General features: G+C 44.9%; 1 protein-coding gene across 2 annotated transcripts in view; it reads left to right on the forward strand.

The window, feature by feature from the left end:
* Positions 1-20775, forward strand: part of col16a1 (collagen, type XVI, alpha 1) — a 70734-nt gene extending 49959 nt beyond the window's left edge. For both annotated transcript variants that reach the window (XM_071512051.1, XM_071512052.1), the window contains 37 exons: positions 264-299; positions 382-435; positions 547-615; positions 744-797; positions 1222-1248; positions 2384-2440; positions 2875-2922; positions 3095-3166; positions 4211-4264; positions 8243-8299; positions 8442-8561; positions 9008-9049; positions 9162-9236; positions 9351-9395; positions 10162-10206; positions 11353-11406; positions 11498-11551; positions 11708-11761; positions 11862-11906; positions 12037-12090; positions 12241-12276; positions 12368-12430; positions 12572-12643; positions 12757-12810; positions 12947-12991; positions 14323-14367; positions 14864-14917; positions 15076-15129; positions 15238-15288; positions 15782-15871; positions 16036-16071; positions 16175-16219; positions 17481-17675; positions 17901-17964; positions 18178-18354; positions 18477-18554; positions 18911-20775. In XM_071512051.1, the coding sequence (XP_071368152.1) occupies positions 264-299; positions 382-435; positions 547-615; positions 744-797; positions 1222-1248; positions 2384-2440; positions 2875-2922; positions 3095-3166; positions 4211-4264; positions 8243-8299; positions 8442-8561; positions 9008-9049; positions 9162-9236; positions 9351-9395; positions 10162-10206; positions 11353-11406; positions 11498-11551; positions 11708-11761; positions 11862-11906; positions 12037-12090; positions 12241-12276; positions 12368-12430; positions 12572-12643; positions 12757-12810; positions 12947-12991; positions 14323-14367; positions 14864-14917; positions 15076-15129; positions 15238-15288; positions 15782-15871; positions 16036-16071; positions 16175-16219; positions 17481-17675; positions 17901-17964; positions 18178-18354; positions 18477-18554; positions 18911-19104 (2469 nt within the window). In that variant the 3' untranslated portion in view covers positions 19105-20775. The remainder of the gene's footprint in view (positions 1-263; positions 300-381; positions 436-546; positions 616-743; positions 798-1221; positions 1249-2383; positions 2441-2874; positions 2923-3094; positions 3167-4210; positions 4265-8242; positions 8300-8441; positions 8562-9007; positions 9050-9161; positions 9237-9350; positions 9396-10161; positions 10207-11352; positions 11407-11497; positions 11552-11707; positions 11762-11861; positions 11907-12036; positions 12091-12240; positions 12277-12367; positions 12431-12571; positions 12644-12756; positions 12811-12946; positions 12992-14322; positions 14368-14863; positions 14918-15075; positions 15130-15237; positions 15289-15781; positions 15872-16035; positions 16072-16174; positions 16220-17480; positions 17676-17900; positions 17965-18177; positions 18355-18476; positions 18555-18910) is intronic.
* The last annotated feature ends 75 nt before the right edge of the window (positions 20776-20850 follow it).

Raw genomic sequence — 20850 nt, forward strand, 5'->3', positions numbered from 1 at the left:
CCTTGGACTCACTGTGGGATTCTCACTTGACTCTTCTGTTGACGTTGCAGAGTCACAGAAATGATAGCCATGAATCAACCCATTCATCAATCCCTTTCACTGTAAAACATCTCTTCCATTGAGCCACTGTTGACCTCTTCACCCCATGCTCTACTCTTTGTTCCCCCCCTCTTTCTCTCTCTTTCCATATTATTTTTGAATAACTCTCACTCTTTCTCATATATCCCTGCCTTTATTTTGTGTCTTTTCCACCCGTCTCACAGGGTGAAGAGGGACCAAGAGGGCTCCCAGGAGTTGCAGTGAGTTTCTCCTCATACTTACAAAGCTCTACAATTTCGACACTGTATATTTTTGGCTGAATCTAATGTGGTTTCTCTCCAGGGGCCTGCAGGAGACAGAGGGTTACCTGGACCCGTCGGCCCCGCAGGGGGAAAGGTAATGCAAAGTCATGATTTGGAAGCCCAACTTCTAGCTGCAATACGCAATCAAGTGAAATCCATTCTGTATAAAGCGATGAGTTTTTTACAGACTGTTTCCTGTTCACAGGGCCCCACAGGAGAAGCTGGGCCTCCAGGGCCACAGGGGCCAATGGGCTTTGGAGCAACAGGGCCCGCAGTAAGACGTTAATGTCTCTTTTTGTGTGTCCATGTGTGCGTATCGCGTCCCAATTAATATTTATCTATACTGGATGTGGACTTCTATTGTTGCAAACTAATGTTTCCTATTTCCTCGCTCATCTCCAGGGTAAAGATGGCACCCCCGGCTCTCAAGGATTGCCAGGAGGTGACGGTAGACCCGTGAGTGCGCTTGTTCACTGTCTAAAGTGTGTGTGTTCTTTTTGCGTGGCTGTGTTTGTGTCTTTTTGTGCGCGTGTGTCTGTAAGTGGAAGAGATGTAAGATCAATTTAAGAGACAAGTTTGAGTTGTTGCCTCTGCTGAGTCTGTTGAGAATTTTTAATTTTCTTTGAGCTTCTTTGGGAATTGTCCTTGATTTAGGCATCATTTATAATCAAGGATGTCTGCCTCGATCCATAACAGAGGCAACGTCTGCTCCCATCTCATCCTCTGTCCCCCTGATCTACACTCAACTCGCTGCCCTGTGAGCTTTCTTCTGGAACAACAAAGCCAAACTAACTCTGTGTGTGTGTGTGTGTGTGTGTGTGTGTGTGTGTGTGTGTGTGTGTGTGTGTGTGTGCACGCGTGCTGTCCCCCTATCTTGCAGGGAGTTGACGGAGCCAAGGGGGACAAGGTAAGTCTACCGTTTTGTTTGGATGAAGGTGTCTGGAGGGGTTTGGAGATAAGGGGGTGGAACAGATGGTAATCGCAAGAGATGGTTCAACAGCCCACACACACACACACACACGCATGTGCACTTAACGCACACATGCGCACACGGGCCTCGGGGCACGGATAGAGTAGCAGCGGAGGTGACAAGTGTACTGTTGCTGGCAGACAAGAGGAGTTTAGGGGCCTTAAGAGGGAGCGTCTGCGAGACTATTAATTACCGTATTCATCAGAGCCACCCATCCAGACTGTCACTGAGAGGGGAGGGGGAGAGCGGGGAAGTGGCGGAGGAGGTGGTCGAGCGGTGGGAGGGGGGCGGAGATGTAGGACGGGAACGTTTGAGAAGGTTGAAGGGAAGGATAGAGTGAAGACACAAAGTGGGAAAAGTCTAGAAAGCTAAGAGAGCAAGAGAAAAATAGCCTTATTCCAGTGTGTTTGCCAGTACACAGGACATGATGTAACTATGCTTTGTGCTATTTTGGGAGAGCGCCTATGTAGTGACCTGGCTCGGATGCTAGAGGAAAAAGGGTGAGAGCAGGTGCGTCATCGGGGCTATTAAGTGTGCTTCTCCTCCCATTACGGCTGAATTAGACCTACAACACCTCCAGAAGGAACACCATGAAGTTCTGCCATCCCAGAATAAACTATATTCAGTTACACTCCACCTACAGTGAGGCTTATTCTCGGTTCACAACATTATGGAGCAAGTATTGTGAGTGCAAAATGGTACTGTGATAGTTTAATGTAGTGAACATTGTACTGTACAGTCATTGTGTTACAGCCTTCTAAGGACATTATGTATTTGGGAGAATTTTAGTACAACACTCGAAGTTCATGAAGTGTTACCTAAAAAGAGGAAATGGTGGAGCATTTTATCTCCTGCTGCCATTAGTGATGAATAAGATTATTTCAGTCTAAAGAAAAGCCGAACAAAAGAGTCCTGACAGCACAAAGGGTTCCTGTGATGTCTGCTGTCTCGCAGTAATTAGAGTAGGTTTAATGTTGGATGAGGACTCGGTTTTGCAACATGTGCGTAAAAATTGTGCAAAGAGTTTCACTTGAACTTTTTTCCGTGCTTCATTTTTTGATGTATATTTTAGGGCGAACCTGGAGAGTGCAACTGCATAACGCAGCCGTACATGGGCACAGGCGGACCTGTGAGTACGCGTGTGCACGCGCACACACGCACACACGCACACACACACACACACACACACTCACTCACTCACAGAAATGAACATACACGGTATAGACAGATAGAGTCCCTCTGGTCTTGTTTTGAGTTCATCTTCAGAATCGTTATTTCACAACAGGGGTCTGAAAACACACAGGTTTGATGTTGGCTGTAGTTATGAACACACACACACACACACACACACACACACACCCAGAGAGGGTTTGTTATTTCTCTATGGGGGACACATGGAGAAAAACGCGCATACATGCTCAGTCATCCCCCCTTCCCTGCCTCCCCGGCTCTCTGTGCTTTGGGGTTTGTCGTATTATCCTTACTTCACACTTACTGCTTTGTGTATATGCTGTTTGTGCAAGCACCAGCACTGCTCTGATTTTGACTACTCTTGCCTTCCAGGGAGCTCCAGGAACTATCGGAGGAAACATGTGGCAGCCTGGGCCGCAGGTCTGATCTGTCAGCCACCAGTCTGATAACTTGTTTAAAAGCTGTGTTTCTGGGTAGCGTTACCTTGGAAAGTTTATTTGCAATGTATCACAGTACTCTCTGTGTGTGTTTGTGTGTCTCTATGTGTGTGTGTGAATGTGGACATGTATGGCTGTGTCTTTGTATGTTCTAGGGCCCCCCGGGACCCCCAGGCCCCCCTGGTCCCCCAGGGCCTCAGGGCGTCATTGGAATCCAAGGACCCCAGGTAAGACAGAGAGGCAGCAGGTGAAGGGGGTTCAATTCAGTAGCTGCTCTATCTGCCTGAATTGAACTACATGCTACTCATGATGTAGGCTTTCGGCTTGGGCAACTGGGATACTTAGATAGAGCAATGCTTTGAGCACTCACAAAATGCGAATTGCTGTGAATGGAATTCACACAGTAAACATGCTTTGCAACTTGATGGGTAAATGAAGTAAATAATGATTATGTATGTAGGCAATGCAGTGATATATGTGTGCAATAGCTTGGTAATGAAAGAGATAGTCAAAAGCTACAGAAATGCACTAACCCATGTGGTGCTTCAGGCACTAACTGATGTGGGAAGCAAGCTTTGGGAAATGTCAGTCAAGACATGAATAATTATTTGAAGGTCCACTTGTAAAACATGAAAGTAACAAAACTTTTAATGAGGTACATATTCAAAGAAGCGGTCTTTATTCTTTCTCATTTGAGCAGACCTTCAAATAACGTGCTGCTGTGCTCTGTGTTGCAAGAGTCAAAGGTGTAAGAAAAAGAAATAACACCACAAGTGGTGATGGTGAATGGAAGGAGGTCATGTCCTTGACGAGGGTTCACTAGCAAAACATATTAATCACTGAAGTCAAGGTAGTAATGCAAGTATTGGATTGATTCATTCAGATTACCAAATTTCATTTTTCATTCATTCGTTTAAGGTCTCTGTGGAACAATTACATATTTTTACCACAAGTCTTTCTGTTTGAATTGGCATGTCAAAATGAATGAGGAATTGACATTGACCTCTCAAACAGAAATTCCTGGTTGTTCTGTTGCCTGGTCATGTGTTGCTCATGTTAGGTAACACAGGGTCAGAGCTGCTTGTGATAAAAGGTTTAAAACCAAACTAACAAAACCACAAGTGTCATAACACATGGCAGGAGAGGGAACAGGTTTGATCTGCCTTTGTTTTGTCCCTAACCCTTTGACTCTGCCTTGACCGCTGGTGGAGATGGGAGTGGCTAGCCTTTAATTAGAAACAAACCAGTTCAACCTCAGTTCCTTTTTTCAGGGTATCCCTGGAAACGACGGGATACCGGGGAGACCGGGTTTGCCCGGATACATCGTAAGTAAAACGAGAGAGGAAAGGGGGAGAGGTTGCTCTTAACCGCTGATTCAAGATCAGGTCTGCTTGTAACCCCAGAAGGTTTTTAGCGTGCCTGGGGGCAGAGCTGTCTGATCTAGTTACAGTAACCGTAAGGGCAACTTCGAAGTGGAGAGTGAGGAGAGACGAGGTGGAGTAAGGTGAAGTTGCCCATGGATTCTGATATGGGGTCAGTTTTGAGTTCCCCCCCAACCCTCCCACTGATGGCTTCATTTTGGAATGGGGAACTTCAAAGCTGATCCCTAGCCAGCGCTCAAGGGGAACTTCACCTCGATGCGAGAAGGGGTTGAGCTAGAGGAGAGCGGCGCATCCTTTTGATTCGCCAATACAGGGATTAAAGGAGAAGTTTGGTGGGAGAAAGGGAGGTCCTTGCACTCAGTGGAGCACTCTGGAAATTTGGAAATGTGAGTGATCTTCTAGAAATTCTGCAGAGAGAGACATTTTGTGATCAACCGGCACCTCCATTTGGAAAATCAGTACATTACACTGTACTTACAAACATAGCCACAATCCACACACACTGAGATGTAGATGCACACACACATACATAGAGGGAGAAAGAGAGAAACAGCTGTTATATGAGTCTGGGTCATAGCAACTCAGACTATGGCTGAACCATAAAGAACTTTCCTCTACTTTGCTGCTCTGGGTGTATGTTTACAATCAGAGCCTCCTCTCTCTCTGTGGCTGAGTTCTTATTTTCCACACAGCTGGCAATCGCCCCAGACCTTCCTCCCTTATAGTACACACTGACTCCCCTCACCCACTATAAGGAGTTTGACCGCAGTGGAAAATTTGGCATCCTCTGCCTCCCATACACACACACACACACACGCACATGTGCTCCAGACTTGCTCTGAACCTAACGTTGGCAGACAAACCCACCAACGCCTCCTTTGTTCCATGGATCTGCATGTTATATGTCAATGGATTCAAAATGGCAGTATAGCTCTCACGATGCTCAACAAAAATGCTTTGGTTATTCGAAACTAAGAAAGTCATGAAAGAGAAATCACAAAGTTAACAAATAGCAAATCGTTTCAGCTGGAGTGCGGCATAAGTGAATATTGCACATTGACATATAATTATAGAGAGCCTTCTCTGTGAGAGTGTCTGCTAATGCACAAAGCCTTGTTCTAGCCTGTATAATAGCCAATAGCATGCTGCGTAAAATAGCCTTTCTAGCTAATGGCCCCAGTTTGAACAATGTCAAATGGGTTTGTAATGGCTTTGAAACCAGGCCAGGTGCTATTGACAGACTCTCTCAGTGTAAAGGGTCCCACTGCTTCGATGGGGAGCAGACTCCATTTTAGTGTAAATGTGAGTGGGCTCGTTGGGGGCGTGGTAACAACTATAAATGGCCAATGTGACTCCATTGTGTGTGTTTGTATATGTGTGTGTGTGTGTTGGGGGCAATGTATGCACGTACAGAGTGTGTATGTGAGTGGGGTCAGTTATGTGTGTCTTTTCTGCTTCCTTATTGCCACATTCCACTCTCTGAAAATTTTCCAGTGGTGCAGGAGTGAGGTCTCTACAGAACTTTAATTACAGTTGCATGGGCTTCAGCCCGAAAGGGAACTGTGGTTTTGTGTCTCTACAATGTTTACCTTCTATTCTTTTATTGAACCAATGTACCTTTGTCATGCTCTAGCTAATCAGAATCAAGTGAATCTCCCAGTAGTGTCTTGCAGCTGTCTGGGGAGTAGGGAACTGTTGACTTTGTAGGTTTTCTAAAGGCTACAATGCTTTGTTGTCTGCAAAACCTTTTTACTTCCATGAGTGAAATCTCAGACACTGTCACATAACACCAACATTGTTAGAGTGTGGTAATACACCAGCTAACTAAAGGGAATTAATATAATCTGTGTTTTAATGAAAGCCCATTCAGTCAATTTGGGCTGGGTTTAGCTACTGTAGCTTTTAGCTTTTGACAAATAAAAATCTAATTTGAAAGAATACTCAGACAGAATTTATTCTCTTTCACCAGCTAGTTTGTGTACTACTACTGCAATCAAACAGTAAAGCTGTTATTTGATAGTCTTGGAGATTTCAGTTAAATTTTTATAAGGAGTAAACAAGAAGTGGGAATCAGACCTTAACAGAGGGTTGTATGTGGTGCAATGAGGCAGTAATAAGCATTTGCCACTGCATAATGTTTTCTTTGTTGGATTGTTATAGAATAATATGGGTTATTATTGGTTATTGGTTTGTGGGAACATTTGCAAAGATAATTATGTAAACACTTAGATATTGAGATACCATGGTCATATGCCATAAAATACAAAGGTTTGTTCATTGTTGTTTGATTACTGCTATACATGTTTTAAATCTTGTGGGAAAGTGTGTTGAATGTGTCTTGAATGCCTACCCAATATTCCTCTGATTAGGCATTCAAGACACATAGTCATATTTTAGCCCCCTGGTGTGCACAAAAAGGAGTCCTAACCTTTTTCTGAATACCACATGAATTCTTCCCTTTAGCCTTTGTTCTCATAGACAAGTTTGTTTTGGCAAATGCAAGCCCACTTGCATTGCATCTTCCATTTGCCTATCCATTTGCAGTATGTCAGTGTCTATGTTTACATGCACAAAAATCAAATTATTGTTCTTACTGTGATTATAGAATAATTTGATGAAATAGATTAAATAAAAAACATAATTTCCTCTTCTATTTGCAATCATGGCAGAAAAAGGTTTTGTTAATATTCCTGTTTTCATCCAATTGCATATTGTAATCATTGGTTGAATACATTTCCATTTGCGTCCTGCCATATAGGCGGCAAACATCATCATGCATTTCCCTGCTGTCATAGCAGTAGTAATTACTAGCATAGTAATTACTTTCTTGATACTGCATTTCTGATGCCCCCATATAACTCTCCCACGTCTCCCAAGTTACCCAGTGCTGAGACTGAAGCATGAGGATGCAAACAAAATAGATTGTAAAAACAACAACTCAAGGTTGGATTGGGTGTGTTGCTAACTGCTTACACATGTAAACAACCCTCCAATAGTGTGACTAATATCACAGCACTCCACATGTTTTAATTAATACACCAAATATGACCTCAATTGACGTAACATAACTATATTAAGATGTTCACATCGCCCATGTGTTACTTGCATTATTCTCATAATCACATTAAGATCAAGGTGTTGAAGTGCATGTAAATGTAACCTTTGATTACAGAGAATGGAGGGCCAAAGGGAGGGAAACGTTTCCATTATTCAGTCGAGGTTAGATTAATAATCAAATCCTGAAACCACAAACCATTTCCCAGTGCTAATCTTGGGAAGTTATGTGACTTTACTGCACTTGTTGCCATTATGGAAATTAAGTTATTAAGATATCTGATCTATTGCATGGATAGGTAGCAGCAGTTTGCACCATGTTGTTAATGCTTATTAATGGGTGCGAGATCAGTGATAATGTGGTGGTGTCACATCCAGTGGGTCAACAACACTGTGGCCATGGACTGAGCTAAATACAAACATGCTGCACCAGGACCCGTGTGCCAGCATTGTTGGAGTAAAATACAGTAACTCTAAAGTCAAAAACATCACTTGACTAAATGAGATTCCTTTCAATTAGCCGAGTGGCTAAGAACTTGGTGCTGGCAAGTGGAGTGTTTGCAGTCTGAGCCAGAGCGATTGGTAGACTGTCTCTCTACAGGTCTGGCTCTGGTTCATGTCAGGTCACTCACATGTACAGAACTTGCATGTTAGTGTCAGTGACTGTTACAATTCCTGATCTGGTATGATGAGGTTGCGAAATTCTGAAATCTCCCTGGAGAAAACACATTCAATGCAATACTGTACTTGAATTGAGAAGCACATTGGGAAACATAGTTCTGGTTTGTGCAATGTGTGCAATGTCTTTAACGTCATTAATGTCTGCCTACTATTAATTGAATGTCCATTTCCCTGCCCCCTTTGTAGAACCCTATTGGGCAGCACCAGCAGCTGCCTCAAGACGCCACTGGAGGGGATGATGATGTAAGTTAAATCAGCAAAGGAGTGCATTATGGGGAATGGAGTTTCATGGTGTTCAGGTACTGTGCATGCCTTGCTTTGCTCAGTCCTTAACATGACAACTCTTGATGAATGTGTGTGTGTGTGTGTGTGTTCTGTGCCACAGGAGAGCTGTGTTGATGGCTGCTCCCAGGGCTTGCCAGGTGTGCCAGGCATGGCTGGTGCCAAGGGAGAGAAAGGAGACCAGGGCAAGCCTGGCGTAAGCCCCGTGGAAGGCTGTGAGGGGGTGAGACTGGGATGGAGGAGGGTTTCCCGTTGAAACATTTAGTTTCACATTCAGCATGACTAGATTTGGAGAATCATGCTGTAAATGCTGCTAGTAGTACTGTCTTTGTGTTTGTTGTACTACTTTGATAAATGCAAAATGAGACTCCCACATTTTGCATTGTATTTGAGGTGGTGTGGCTTAATGCAGTAGTTCTCAGTTCTGGTCCTTGGGGTGCAGAGTACTGTTGGTTTTCTATCCTACCAGCTAGTTAATTGCATTCACCTGGCATCCCAGGTGTAAATCAGTTCCTGATTTGATGGCTGGAATGAAAACCAGCAGGGCTCTGGGCCCCGAGGACCTGGACTGAGAACCTCTGGCTTAATGTGAGCAGGTATCAGTCTGACACAGCATTGCGTCAGCATGATGGTGTCACTCCGGTAACTTGTTCTCTTGTCCGCCTGCAGTGCTTGGAGAAACTGGAGAGGGAGCAGGCGACACAAGCACAGGTCAGTTGCAGTCACAGTCACATACTGTAGACACACACACTCATACACACACACACACACACACACACCTACACACATGCACATACACTGACATTTCTTCCTTCTCTGACAGGCCAATGACCGATCCTGCACAGGAACACCAGGACATCCAGGAATGCCTGGATCACCAGGAATAAAGGGAGAGCCGGTGAGCGTCTGTGTGTCCATGTGTCCATATATTTATTTTGAGTGTGTGTGTGTGTGTGTGTGTGTGTGTGTGCGCATATCTAAAATGCTATACCTTTCTGTATCTTGGTTGCAGGGTACACAAGGCCAGAGAGGTCAAGCAGGACAACCAGGAATCATGGTGAGGCTTTACCAAACCTCATTATGAGGCTTCAGCTAGTAGAGTAGCTCCTCTATATAGTGTGATACATGGTAGAGAAACCAGGTTATGTCCGCTGTGCATACAATTGGAGACACATTTCCCGTTTATGATGAGACAAAGATGCTGCAATGGCAGAAGCTTATTCCAACATACACATCCATGGATGTGCACCCAGTATGCATATGCTGAGTTCTGGCTGTTAGTAACCAAGAAGTTTTTTTCCAGTACTTTGATTACATCCTTTTTTCCCCAACTCATCGCTCTGAAACATCAATCATTGATCAAAAAATGTTTGAAGGCTATGAAGTGCATTGTAGTCCCTGCCTTACAATAGTTAGTCATTACTTCTGTGAGTGAAAAGATGTTTTATTTTCCAAGATTTTAGGACAGCACCATTGGGTTTTTGTCTTTCAAAGCTTCAGAGATCAAGCGACTTGAATGGAGCTGTACTTTCCATGAGTTCACAGAGCCCCCTAGTGTTCTTAATGAGAACTTGTTCCAGCGTGGCCTCGGACAGGAGAACGCTGCACTACACCCACACTAACCTTTTAAATACTGATTCACAACGCATACCGGCTTTCCTGCTGTGCTAGTTAATGGCGACGCAGTATTCACTTCGCAGGAACAAGATCAAAATGAAACCTGCTTCAGATGGAGGTCTAAACGGACATTATTTCTGGCTGTTTAGTTCATCTTGCCCCAGGTGTTTTGGGGTGTCCCTCTCATTGCCTGTTTCTGTCCACAGGGTCCTCCTGGTTTCCCCGGTCCACAAGGCTCATCTGGTTTACCTGTGAGTTACACAACCCTTTCTCTCTCATATTAATGGTACTTTTTTTTCTCCTCTCTCTCTCTCTCTCTCGCTCCCTTTTAATGTCTTTGTCTGATTCTTTCTCACTCTAATCTTTTTTCTGTTTTTTTCTTTTCCTCTCAAATATGGATCATCTCGCTTTTTAAATCAAGCCGCTCCCCACAGAGTTGATTATGCCGTCTCTGCCTTCTCCATCTCCATGTCTTTCTCTGTGGCTCTTTAATGAAAGTTATTTCAGATGAGGAAACGATTTTGTTGTCTCTTCCTCCAGTTGTTCAATTATTCCCCCTGTCTAAGTGATGGAGAGTGGGACTGCTGTGCAGACAGAACCCCCTACCCCCAACACCCCCTCCCCCCCTCCTCCTCGTACAAATGTATTGTTTTAGCAGAATAGAGACGCTAAACGGATGAGCTGTGCGAACGCTGCATGGAATCCATTTGCAGCGTAGCAGCGCTTAATACCAGGTGTTAGCTCGCTGCTGTGTGTGTGTGTGTGTGTGTGTTTGCATGTCTGTGTGTCGGTGTTTGTGTGTGAGAGAGAGCGGGAGAGAGAGGTAGAGTGAGGGCATGTTTGTCCCTGCTGCTGCTCAATCTATTACTCATACTCTTCTTTGTTATTTCCCCCCCCCCCCCAATTAAAGAGCAGAGTCTTGCAGAGATGAGTTCTTAATGAAAGTCTGCAGCTTTGTTAAGCCGCCGCACCTGAATCTACAACAGAGCGAGGGAGGGGAGGAGGAGGAGGAGGGGAGGGGGACGGGGCGCGTAGCAACGTTTGAAGATCAATATCTTTTGGAAAATATAAAAAAAAAAAACATCTATGAATTCAGCACTTGGGTTTGGGGAGAGATGGACTGAGCAGGCAGTGATCAGCCTCGTCACGGACCCAAATCAGCCGCCTGAAGCCCCCATAGAGGTGCAGAGCAGAGGACACAAACGCAGGCAGCCCCGATGGGAGACTAGAAAGGCCAGTTAGCAGTTTCCCCCATTTGATATTGACTTACCTTGTCCTTGGTGCGGTTTAAGAGGAAGAGGAGGGTTCATTTGTGCCGGGGGAGCCTTTATTCCACACATTCACATTACACCCTCTCCTCTTCTCCTTCTGCTAATCGTTCTTCTACTCAACCTCAGGGTCAGCAGGGCGAGCGAGGGTCACCTGGACTCTCTGGAGCAAAGGGCGAACAGGTAAGTATCAACCAACCCATTTGCTTATGAAATATAACGTGGAATACTAATTGGGTTCCCTATTTGATTGATTGCATCTTCTTTACCTCAGGGACCTCCGGGGACCCCCGGGTATCCAGGATCCATGGGATCGCCCGGGCTGCCTGTAAGTTACTCTCACTGCCTCATTATGAAGGAGCTATGGAACTGACAGCAATCTGACAGCTGTAATGGATGGATGGTTGGTTATATGGATGGATGGATAGATGGTTACATTGATATTTGAATTGACATTGATTAACTGCCCATTTGTATTTGTCAGGGACTGAAGGGCGAGCGCGGGAGCCCAGGAAGCAGCGGTCTGAAGGGAGAATCAGTAAGCCACTGCACCAGGACCATCATGACTAATATGCTGAGCACAAAACAACTGCAACTGTATTGTATATTCTTGGCTAACCTTTCTTTCCGTACTGCAGGGTCCCCCCGGTAGCCCAGGGTACCAAGGACAGGCTGGCACACCGGTGAGTGTTTCATCATTGTTATTTTTGTTAGACAGTGTCAGAACATGTTGCCACAACCTGACTTCTAGATTTATCCATTCAAAGTTCAATGACTTTGTTGCTTGACAAATGAGCTGTTCTTTGTCTTCAGGGAGCTAAAGGAGACACAGGACCAGCAGGGCCTGCTGGACCCAAAGGGGAACAGGTAAGAACATGGCATACATACACATAAAGGAAAACACTGACTATTTTACCATCATATTAGAGATGGTAAGATAGTCACACAGCCACCATAAATGTCTCCTTTCTTTCTTTCTTTCTTTCTTTCTTTCTGTCTTTCTTTCTTTCTTTCTAGGGTTTCCAAGGACAGCCAGGTTTCCCAGGACTGCAGGTGTGTAATCGCTCAGCTCCTCTGTTGTAGATTGTTGTTTTTGGAAAAGGTGCAGTAACTTTGCTCTGTGTATTATTGTGTCTATTTTCAGGGTCAACCAGGTCCCCCTGGCAAAGCTGGAAGAGAAGGGCCCCCAGGGCCCAAAGCTGAAAAGGCAAGAGCAAATAATCACACTTTGAGCTGTTTCTGATTATCTTCTAAAATTATCATTTGTTGTAGTCGTGGAAATGATTTAGTACGAAGCACATAAGGGCATAAGTGTGTGTGTTGATGCCCTACTTTTTCTCTCTCTTAGGGGAATGATGGGTCCCAGGGCCCTCAGGGACCAACCGGGCCACGAGGTTCTCCCGGCTCCCCAGGGCTGATGGTACGTGCATCTTATATCATTTGTTTGAGTTTGTCACTTTCCAGAATTTGTGAATACTGTATACAATTATGAGGATCCTTATCAGACCTTTCTGTCTGTGTTTGCGATGACAGGGGCCTCCAGGCATCGAGGGAAATGATGGCAAGGATGGGAAACCAGGGTTGCGGGTAAGAATTTTCTCACACATGCACCACATGCATACACACGCATGGCCAAACAGAATGGCCAAACAAACATTGTAGTGGTACAGTTAATGGCAGGTAGTTGACTGTTGACTGTATGTCTGTCTTTTCTCTCTATCAGGGAGAGCCAGGCATTCCAGGGCCAGCAGGACCAAGGGGAATCCCAGTGAGTATGCCTTTCGACCTCTACATGACCCAGTTTAGTCCTACTAGCCAATGATTTTTTTTTATTTATCAGCACCGTTGGAGAAAAACAAGAACCAGGCACAAGAACTAGGCAGAAATCTATCAGCTATCATTATGTCAACACATCTGCCCTTTATTTATTAAGCAAACATGTCTTGCTATCCAAATCTGATCCTAACACAACGTGCATTTACTTCTGTCAAGTCAGCTGTATTTATCTATTTGAACTTGGCTATTTCGGTAAGGTCAATCTCATATCTAGTCAGAAAGCATGTATGCTCAGTTACACAGATGGTTTTCCGTGTGTTTATGGAAAGTACCAAATAACAAAATAAGTGTTTAATGCATTGTCTATCTCAGTCTCTTTCATACTTACATTTTAAAATCATCAAATCAGCGAAATCATTCAGAAATTAAGCTAAAGAAGCTGCCGTGATGTTTTGCCCCTCGAAACATTAACAGCACTGATGCATCATTATCTTTCCCACAGTTTGTCTTCGAGGATATAATTTGGTTGGCATACTTCTAACTGCATTGTCCTGAGAAATGAGACTTGCACTCAGTTCCACAAACAGCACACTAGTATTCAAATCAGCCTGCATGACTCAATCTGTTCCATTGGTAGCTTACCCGAAACCTGTTTGTGGAGAGCATTGGCAAACATTGGTAAATTGTTTGTGCTCTTGAGAGTGTGTTGGATTTTTTGCACTCAGACAAATGTGTAGGAAAGTTTACAGTCAAGTCAAGACAAGTATGATCACCCTAACGGCATTGTATACAAGTTGGCATTACGTGTGACTCATATTATTCCGCTCACCTCACCCATGTTATAGCTCATTACCTCGCTGCATTAGTATGTGCAATCATCGCTGACCTGACCCCATTTGAAACTCTTCTGTTGCTCTAACTCGGTTCCTAGCCTCCTATCTTTTTCTAAGATCTCCATCCCATCTGCCTCATACACCGACATGGAGCAGAGATAGTGATACTCACACACGGTAGTCGGCTTCAAGGAAGAAAGGAATTGATCTGTCTCTCTCCCTCCCTCTCTTTCTGCCCCCACCCCCCCCCACTCTCTCTCTCTCTCTCTCTCTCTCTCTCTCTCTCTCTCTCTCTCTCTCTCTCTCTCTCTCTCTCTCTCTCTCTCTCTCTCTCTATGCCCCTCTCTCTCTCCCTGTGTATCTCAGTGTGTGGTCTCCCCAAGAGCAGGTGTTCGAGATTTCAAAGACATGCGTGCCTGTTCTTTGGCAGTCTGTACTTTGTGAATTTTGATACAGTACCAATCTCATTCTCTTTGATGTCTCTCCTCAGGGATTCAAAGGGAAGACTGGCCATGTTGGCTTCCCTGGACAGAAGGTTAGCCAGCAACTCTTGATGCTTTACCATCACCGCCATGTCTGTCTGTCTGTTTGTCTACGTGCAGTATCTGTCTGCTTGCTGCTAGGCCAGGCTGTCTCATTGAATTCATACATATGAAAACTGCTTGTAAAAAAAGGTGAATTCTCACTTCTTTTATCATAAAAAACCCATGAAATGGCATCTTTACTTCCTTGATTTGATGCATTTCCTTTTGAAACAGGATGTTGGGGCGGAACATAATGCAGTGAAGGATCATTCAAAAGTCTAAACCAATGGAATATGAGTCAGAGAGAGAAAGGCAATATTTGATGGGAGAGGTGCGGAGGGGCGGGGTTGTTCAAAAAATCTGATGGTGTTATTGGTTAGAAATGTATATTTACGCCTACTAGTGCAGCATGAGGTCACCATGAAAGATACTCTGTTTTCCAGGAAGAAAAAGTAATGGGACTTAATGTCATGGAGATCTTTAATCTGTATTGTCTCATCCACCCAGGGTGAAGTTGGACCTTCGGGTCCACCTGGAGCGGCAGGCAGACCAGGACTGGAGGTGAGTACATCTTGTTTTCTATCGTTACGCCAGGTGAATTTGGATGGACAGTAGACCACACATCTGTAATATCTGCAGATGAAGCCCAATGCTTTATATATCACAGTCAGTGTAACCCCGGTGATCTCTAAGATTGATTTACTCTGTGACCTTTCCAGGGCGACCCCGGCACCCCAGGAGCTCTGGGACGACCTGGACCCTCCGGCCACGTTGTGAGTTCACGGCCCTCTGACCCTAGCTCTTTCCATCCCTGCTCTGTCGATATTGTGATGCGTTTGTATGTTAGGCAGTAGTAACCGCTGTGTGTTTTCCCCCAACAGGGTCCAACAGGGCCAGCCGGACCCCCAGGACCTCCTGGCCCAGCAGGAATGGTGAGAGAGATGTTCTGAAACGTGTCGCAATCATATTTTAAACGAACATGGATTAGATGATTAGATTAGATTAGCCGAATCGTTAATGCTCCCCGTGGGGAAATTGGGTTGTTGCAGCAGCAGAAAATGTGATATAGATAAGAATACGATAAATAGTGAGCACTGAAGATGAAAAAAACAAAACCCTCAGATAATTACAGTAAATGATTACAACAACCAAACACATTGAAAATAATACAGCAAATGAATGAACAGAGATAAGGTTATCTGGCATCTGGCTTTACAGATTGAAATGGATGTGCAAGTGTGCATCGCTAGCTATTCACATCATCATTATCAGGTGTGCAGATAGGAGAAAGTGTCCGGTCGTGGAAATATGCCTTGTAAGCTGTACATTGTTTGTGGAGCAGGACACAATGGCTATGCTTCTCTGCTGCCAAAAGAGGAAACAATAGTAAGGAATCTGTATACTCCATCTTCTCTCTCCCTCTAGGGTATAAAGGGAGATAAGGGCCAGGCAGGAGAGAGGGGTCTCCCAGGGATGGGAGGATCCCCGGGACCGCCCGGGCACCCAGGCCCCATGGTCAGTACCCAGAACTTCCCACAATGCACTTGTGTCTATTTCCAAATTTGACACCCAAAGCAAGCGAATTTAATTAACTATCCTCCGCACTGCATGCCAGCCAATATATCTCTCTCTCTCTCTCTCTCAGCCTGTTCCTCCCACTCTTCTCTTGTGTCTTTTAGGGAGAGCCAGGCAGTGACGGCGCCACTGGTAAAGATGTGAGTAATGTCTGGGCGTGCCGCTTGTCTCCATTAAAGTGCAATGGAGTTAGTGATGCATTTATTTATTTCCTTTGATGAGTCTTTGGCTTTGTTTTGACAGGGAACAGCAGGCCTACCAGGCGACAACGGGCAGGCAGGTCAAAAGGTAAGAGAAGTCCCAGTGCGGTGTGGATATGTGTGTGTGTGTGTGTGTGTGTGTGTGTGTGTGTGTGTGTGTGTCGTCAGGCAGAGCGCCACGCCTCAGCCATCCGTTACCCCAACAGACCATCTTAGCGCGGTGAGACGCAACCTTTTCCAGTCTGTTTCTGCTCAGGGAGCTCCTGGGCCCAGCGCACCGCGGTGCTGAACACGCTCGCTCTCTCCATTTCTGCCCACTCAGCGCACTCACTTAACACAGTCATCAGTTCACTAGCCCTCCGACCCTCCCGCTGGCCCCCTCCTTCCTCCTCACCTCACATCACCCCCGCGCCAAACTGCCTGCCAGCCTCTCGCTAGCCCACTGTAGCCAGAGCCTGTAGCATCTCTCGTCAGACACACAAGCTTTACAGTAGGTGGATACAGTGATAGAGTTATTCTCCGGCTCTGGGATAATGCTATTAAGCATGAGGAGAGATGCTAGATGAGGCTATTTGTCACGCTGACAGCATGGCATTGTCAGGGTTTTAGCTACACAGAAGAGGAGAACAGAGGAGAGAGACAAGAACGGACTCCCCTATTCTTCTCCCTCCTCTCTATTTCGAGAGCGGGTTGTCCGTCGGTGACGTGTAAACATTAGACGTCCATTATGGTCCGCTTTGTCCTCGATAAATCACTGTCGCTAATGTAGAGGGGCTGTTTTTTGAGTGTATTTACACAGAGCGAATGGAGGGTGCTGCTGTGTGGGAAGTGATACAGATGTAGCCCAAGGCTGTCTTAAAGGGCCCGCTCCCATTCTGGGTTAATAATAATCTTTATTTATATAGCACTTCTCCAAACACAGTTGCAAAGGAGTAAGAAAAAAAACAAATAACCCCCCCCCCCCAGATGAAATCAGCAGCAAAAGCAATGAGAGCGAGGTAAGGAATGTTAAATCAAGTCAAGAACGTAAAAGTAAACCATAAAAAAACCACAGGACAGGCTGAATAATACATGGAAAGAGATATGCATCTGCAGAGGATATGTTGCTGTAGCCTTGAAACCGCAGAATTATGTACTTCAAAAAACCATAAAAAGGTCAACGAGAATCAATAACAGATCATTACATAAAAGCAAGTCTATAAAAGTGAGTTTTAAGAGGTGATTTAATAGATGATGCAGATTTAGCCAGCCAGAGCTCCTAAGGCAGGTCATTCCAAAGTAAAGGAACCCTGATGGTAAAGATCTGATCACATCTTGTTTTCTCATCTCTCGCTCTCTCTCTCTGTCAGGGTGAGCCAGGATCCCCAGGTCAAAGGGGGCCTCCAGGGGAGAGAGGCAGGCCGGGGCCCCCTGGTGGTGGAGGCTACCACTCCAAGGACGCACAGCCCATGATTGGCCCAGCCGGACCCAGAGGGGAGAGGGGCAACCCAGGCTCACCTGGCCTCGCCGGGGCCAACGGACTTCCAGGGTCACCTGGACATGATGTGAGATACTGTTACACTTGCTGCACAGCTGCCTGTTTATTTTTTAATTTCTACATCATATGCAAATCATACAATATGTGACTTTATTGTGAGAAGTGAATGATGTATAGTGTCCAGAGGCAACCACTAGCTCCATCTGCTCATGTAAATAATGCATTTTCTAATTATCTGCCTTGATTAACGTTTCCCATCTGTTTTTTTTTTTCTTCTTCTCTCCCTCTATAGGCTGTCGTCAATTATGATGAAATCAAGAGCTTCATCCGCCAGCAAGTCATCAAGATCTTTGATGGTGAGAGCGTGTGTTCGTCTCCAGCATGACTCATCACTGTGTGAATGCTTACTGTACATAATGCTGCGGTTTCCAGGCTACAGCGACATATCCTCTGCAGATGCATATCTCTTTCCATGTATTATTCAGCCTGTCCTGTGGGACAGCGCTGTGTTTGTTACTGTGTGTCCTCTGTGCAGCGATTGCTTGTCACTGTATATTCTCCCTCCCCAGAGAGAATGGCCTACTACATGTCCCGCATGCAGATGCCGGTAGAGATGGTGGCATCCCCCGGTCGGCCCGGGCCCCCAGGGAAAGACGGAGTTCCAGGTAGACAGGGGGCCCCAGGTGCGCCCGGTCTCCCGGGACAGATCGGCCGAGAGGGCCGGCCAGGATCCCTAGGACCCCCCGGTGAGCCAATTCTTTCAGTCTCAGTGAAAGAAGTGATATCTTTTTCAGATCTGTGATACCAGGACAGTGACATAAGTGGACATCATTAACAACCGTTGACATTTGTGATTCTCTGTCTGCAGGACCACGAGGACCCCAGGGAGAGAAAGGAGATAAGGGTGTCGGAGAGATGGGAGATTCAGGACCTCCAGGAGCGCCAGGTAACACCTTTTCTGCTAGTCTGATGATCAGTGAAGCTGATCTTTCTGTAATAACTGCTGATACAGTGGCAGCCAACAGAAAAGTCCCCCAGCTTGTATCTATACTGCATCAGTGCTGCAGTGATCACTGTAGACAGTTCACTGTTGGAAGCTGTAGAGTAGATGTGTCAAAATGTACATAGAAACATGTGTGTAATATAGAATTTAACTTTGAAGCCTTAAAAGAAAGCAAAATTTGACATTTTTAAACAATTCCTCCTGAGGGTAGAGTACCGGAACAGCTGTAGCGCAGCACAGATGTAGTAAAAAAAAGTGTGATTTTTCACCATGGCTACATCTTTAATTTCTTCCACCAGGTGTCCCCGGCCCCCAGGGCTATGGCAAGATGGGACCCCCAGGCCCCGTCGGCCAGCAGGGCGTTCCCGGGATCCCGGGCCCACCTGGACCGTCCGGCTCGAAGGGGAACGATGGCCGGTGTAATCCCGGAGACTGTATGAGCCACCCAGTAGAGTACAGCCCCAAGGGCCCGCAGGTCAAGGGCCCCTGGTAGAGGGACGGAGGGCTGGAGGAGGATTGGAGAGGGGAGTGAAGCAAAGAGACTACGGAGAAGACAGACGGCCAAACACCACGACCCAAAGATGAAATACAGGAGCTCCATTCATTATTGAATTGTATAGATCTTCCCACACAGCTGTCTACTGCAGTTCCTGAGCAAATCTTCAAGTTTTATAGCAAGGGCCCCGCTGGGACTGAGGCCTACACAGAAACACCTGCAGCAGCTTTTTATCGCACTGTTTTATTTCCCCGTGAACTGCCAAATCACTGCCATATCACATGTTCTCATTTTGGCTTTTGCCACCTATCCTCCTCAGCTTTCACCACTCACTGTTTTTCACTGCCTATGTACATTTTTGAACAGCCCAAGGAAGGTGACAAGAATCTCACGATCTGTATCTTCCTCTTCTTGATTAATTCTGGCCTCTTCTGCTTTTTTTTTTCTCCCCATTTTCTCCGCCTTGATTTGTAGGAAGGGAATGCACACAATTATTGTAGCACTTTGCTTCCACCGCTCATCTTTGTTCTTGTCACACAAAATCACATTCTGAGCACATCCCATGCATCTGTAATATTCTGTCTCTCTGCTTGAGGTGCAACACACATTTTGGATTTGATTTGTAAGAGAATACCCCTTGAAAAGGTTTTTTTTTTTTTTGTACTGTAGAAACAGACATCAAAAACCTGCATTCATTCACCCTCTTCAATGGAGTGCCTGTTTTGTACATATTTATATTTATATATAGTGGCTTTTTTATACTTTTTTAAAAAAAAAAAGGATTTGGAAAAGGCAAAAGCATGGCTCGCCACATTTGTTATGGTCAGTGGTTATACAGCAACCAAACTGCCAAAGGGATATTTTTCTAAGGTCTATAAGCTTTCAAAGTGGAATAATGTGTTCAGTAAAAGACAAATTATTTATAAGAGAAAATTGCTTTTACGTGTGAAAGCATATTGGTTTTTGTAATTATGTCGCTGAAGTTCATTATCGAGTGTCATTTTAACTCCGGTCTTCACTGTAAATGCAGCCATTTTAAAACATCTCATCTCATTTTGTATTCCAAAGTAGCTGTTCTAGCCATCTGTCTGCATCACCATGCACTTGATTAGCAAAATATAAACTAGAATTGAGCTCATTCACCACTTGTACTGTAATGCAGCGCACTATGCATGACCACTAAGCCCTCCCAATCCCATTTACTGATGAAAGAACGCATCCAGAGCCCATAGAAACCATCAGAAACATCGTCTTTTGTCATGTTATGTCATGTTTTGTCGGTATATGCTCGAGTTTACATTTTCATTTTCATTTTTCTGTCTGGAGTCTTAAAACTTTACCATCTGTCACCATCTCTGTAGTTTTATCAGCACTAAAGGACCTCTAGTTAAGAACTATGTGCCGCAATCGCACTCTGTTTCTCACAAGCTTGCCCATGGGAAATGTTAAACTTTACCCCAATTGAATTATATCACTTTACAAAGAGGCTGTGTCATGGGGCTATTGTTTTCATTGCTTGTTGCAGGAAACATATTTGGCCATCAACTCTCTAACCTGTGTATATGTTGCTGTGTGTCTTACTGTCACTTTTGTCCAATCCATCATGTGCCAACATATGTTGTTTTATGAAACATTTGAGTAAAAAAAAAGATGCATTTTGAAAGCAGAAGTGTACAATAAGTGTGGTGGTCTTTCTTTGCAAGAAGTGTGTGTATGCGTGTGTGTGCATACATTGGTACAATT

This window comes from Centroberyx affinis, unplaced genomic scaffold (genome assembly GCF_046629955.1).
Source record: "Centroberyx affinis isolate AG114_WGS23_722 - 3 ecotype Tasmania unplaced genomic scaffold, CSIRO-AGI_Caff_v1 ptg006044l_1, whole genome shotgun sequence".
NCBI lineage: Eukaryota > Metazoa > Chordata > Actinopteri > Beryciformes > Berycidae > Centroberyx > Centroberyx affinis.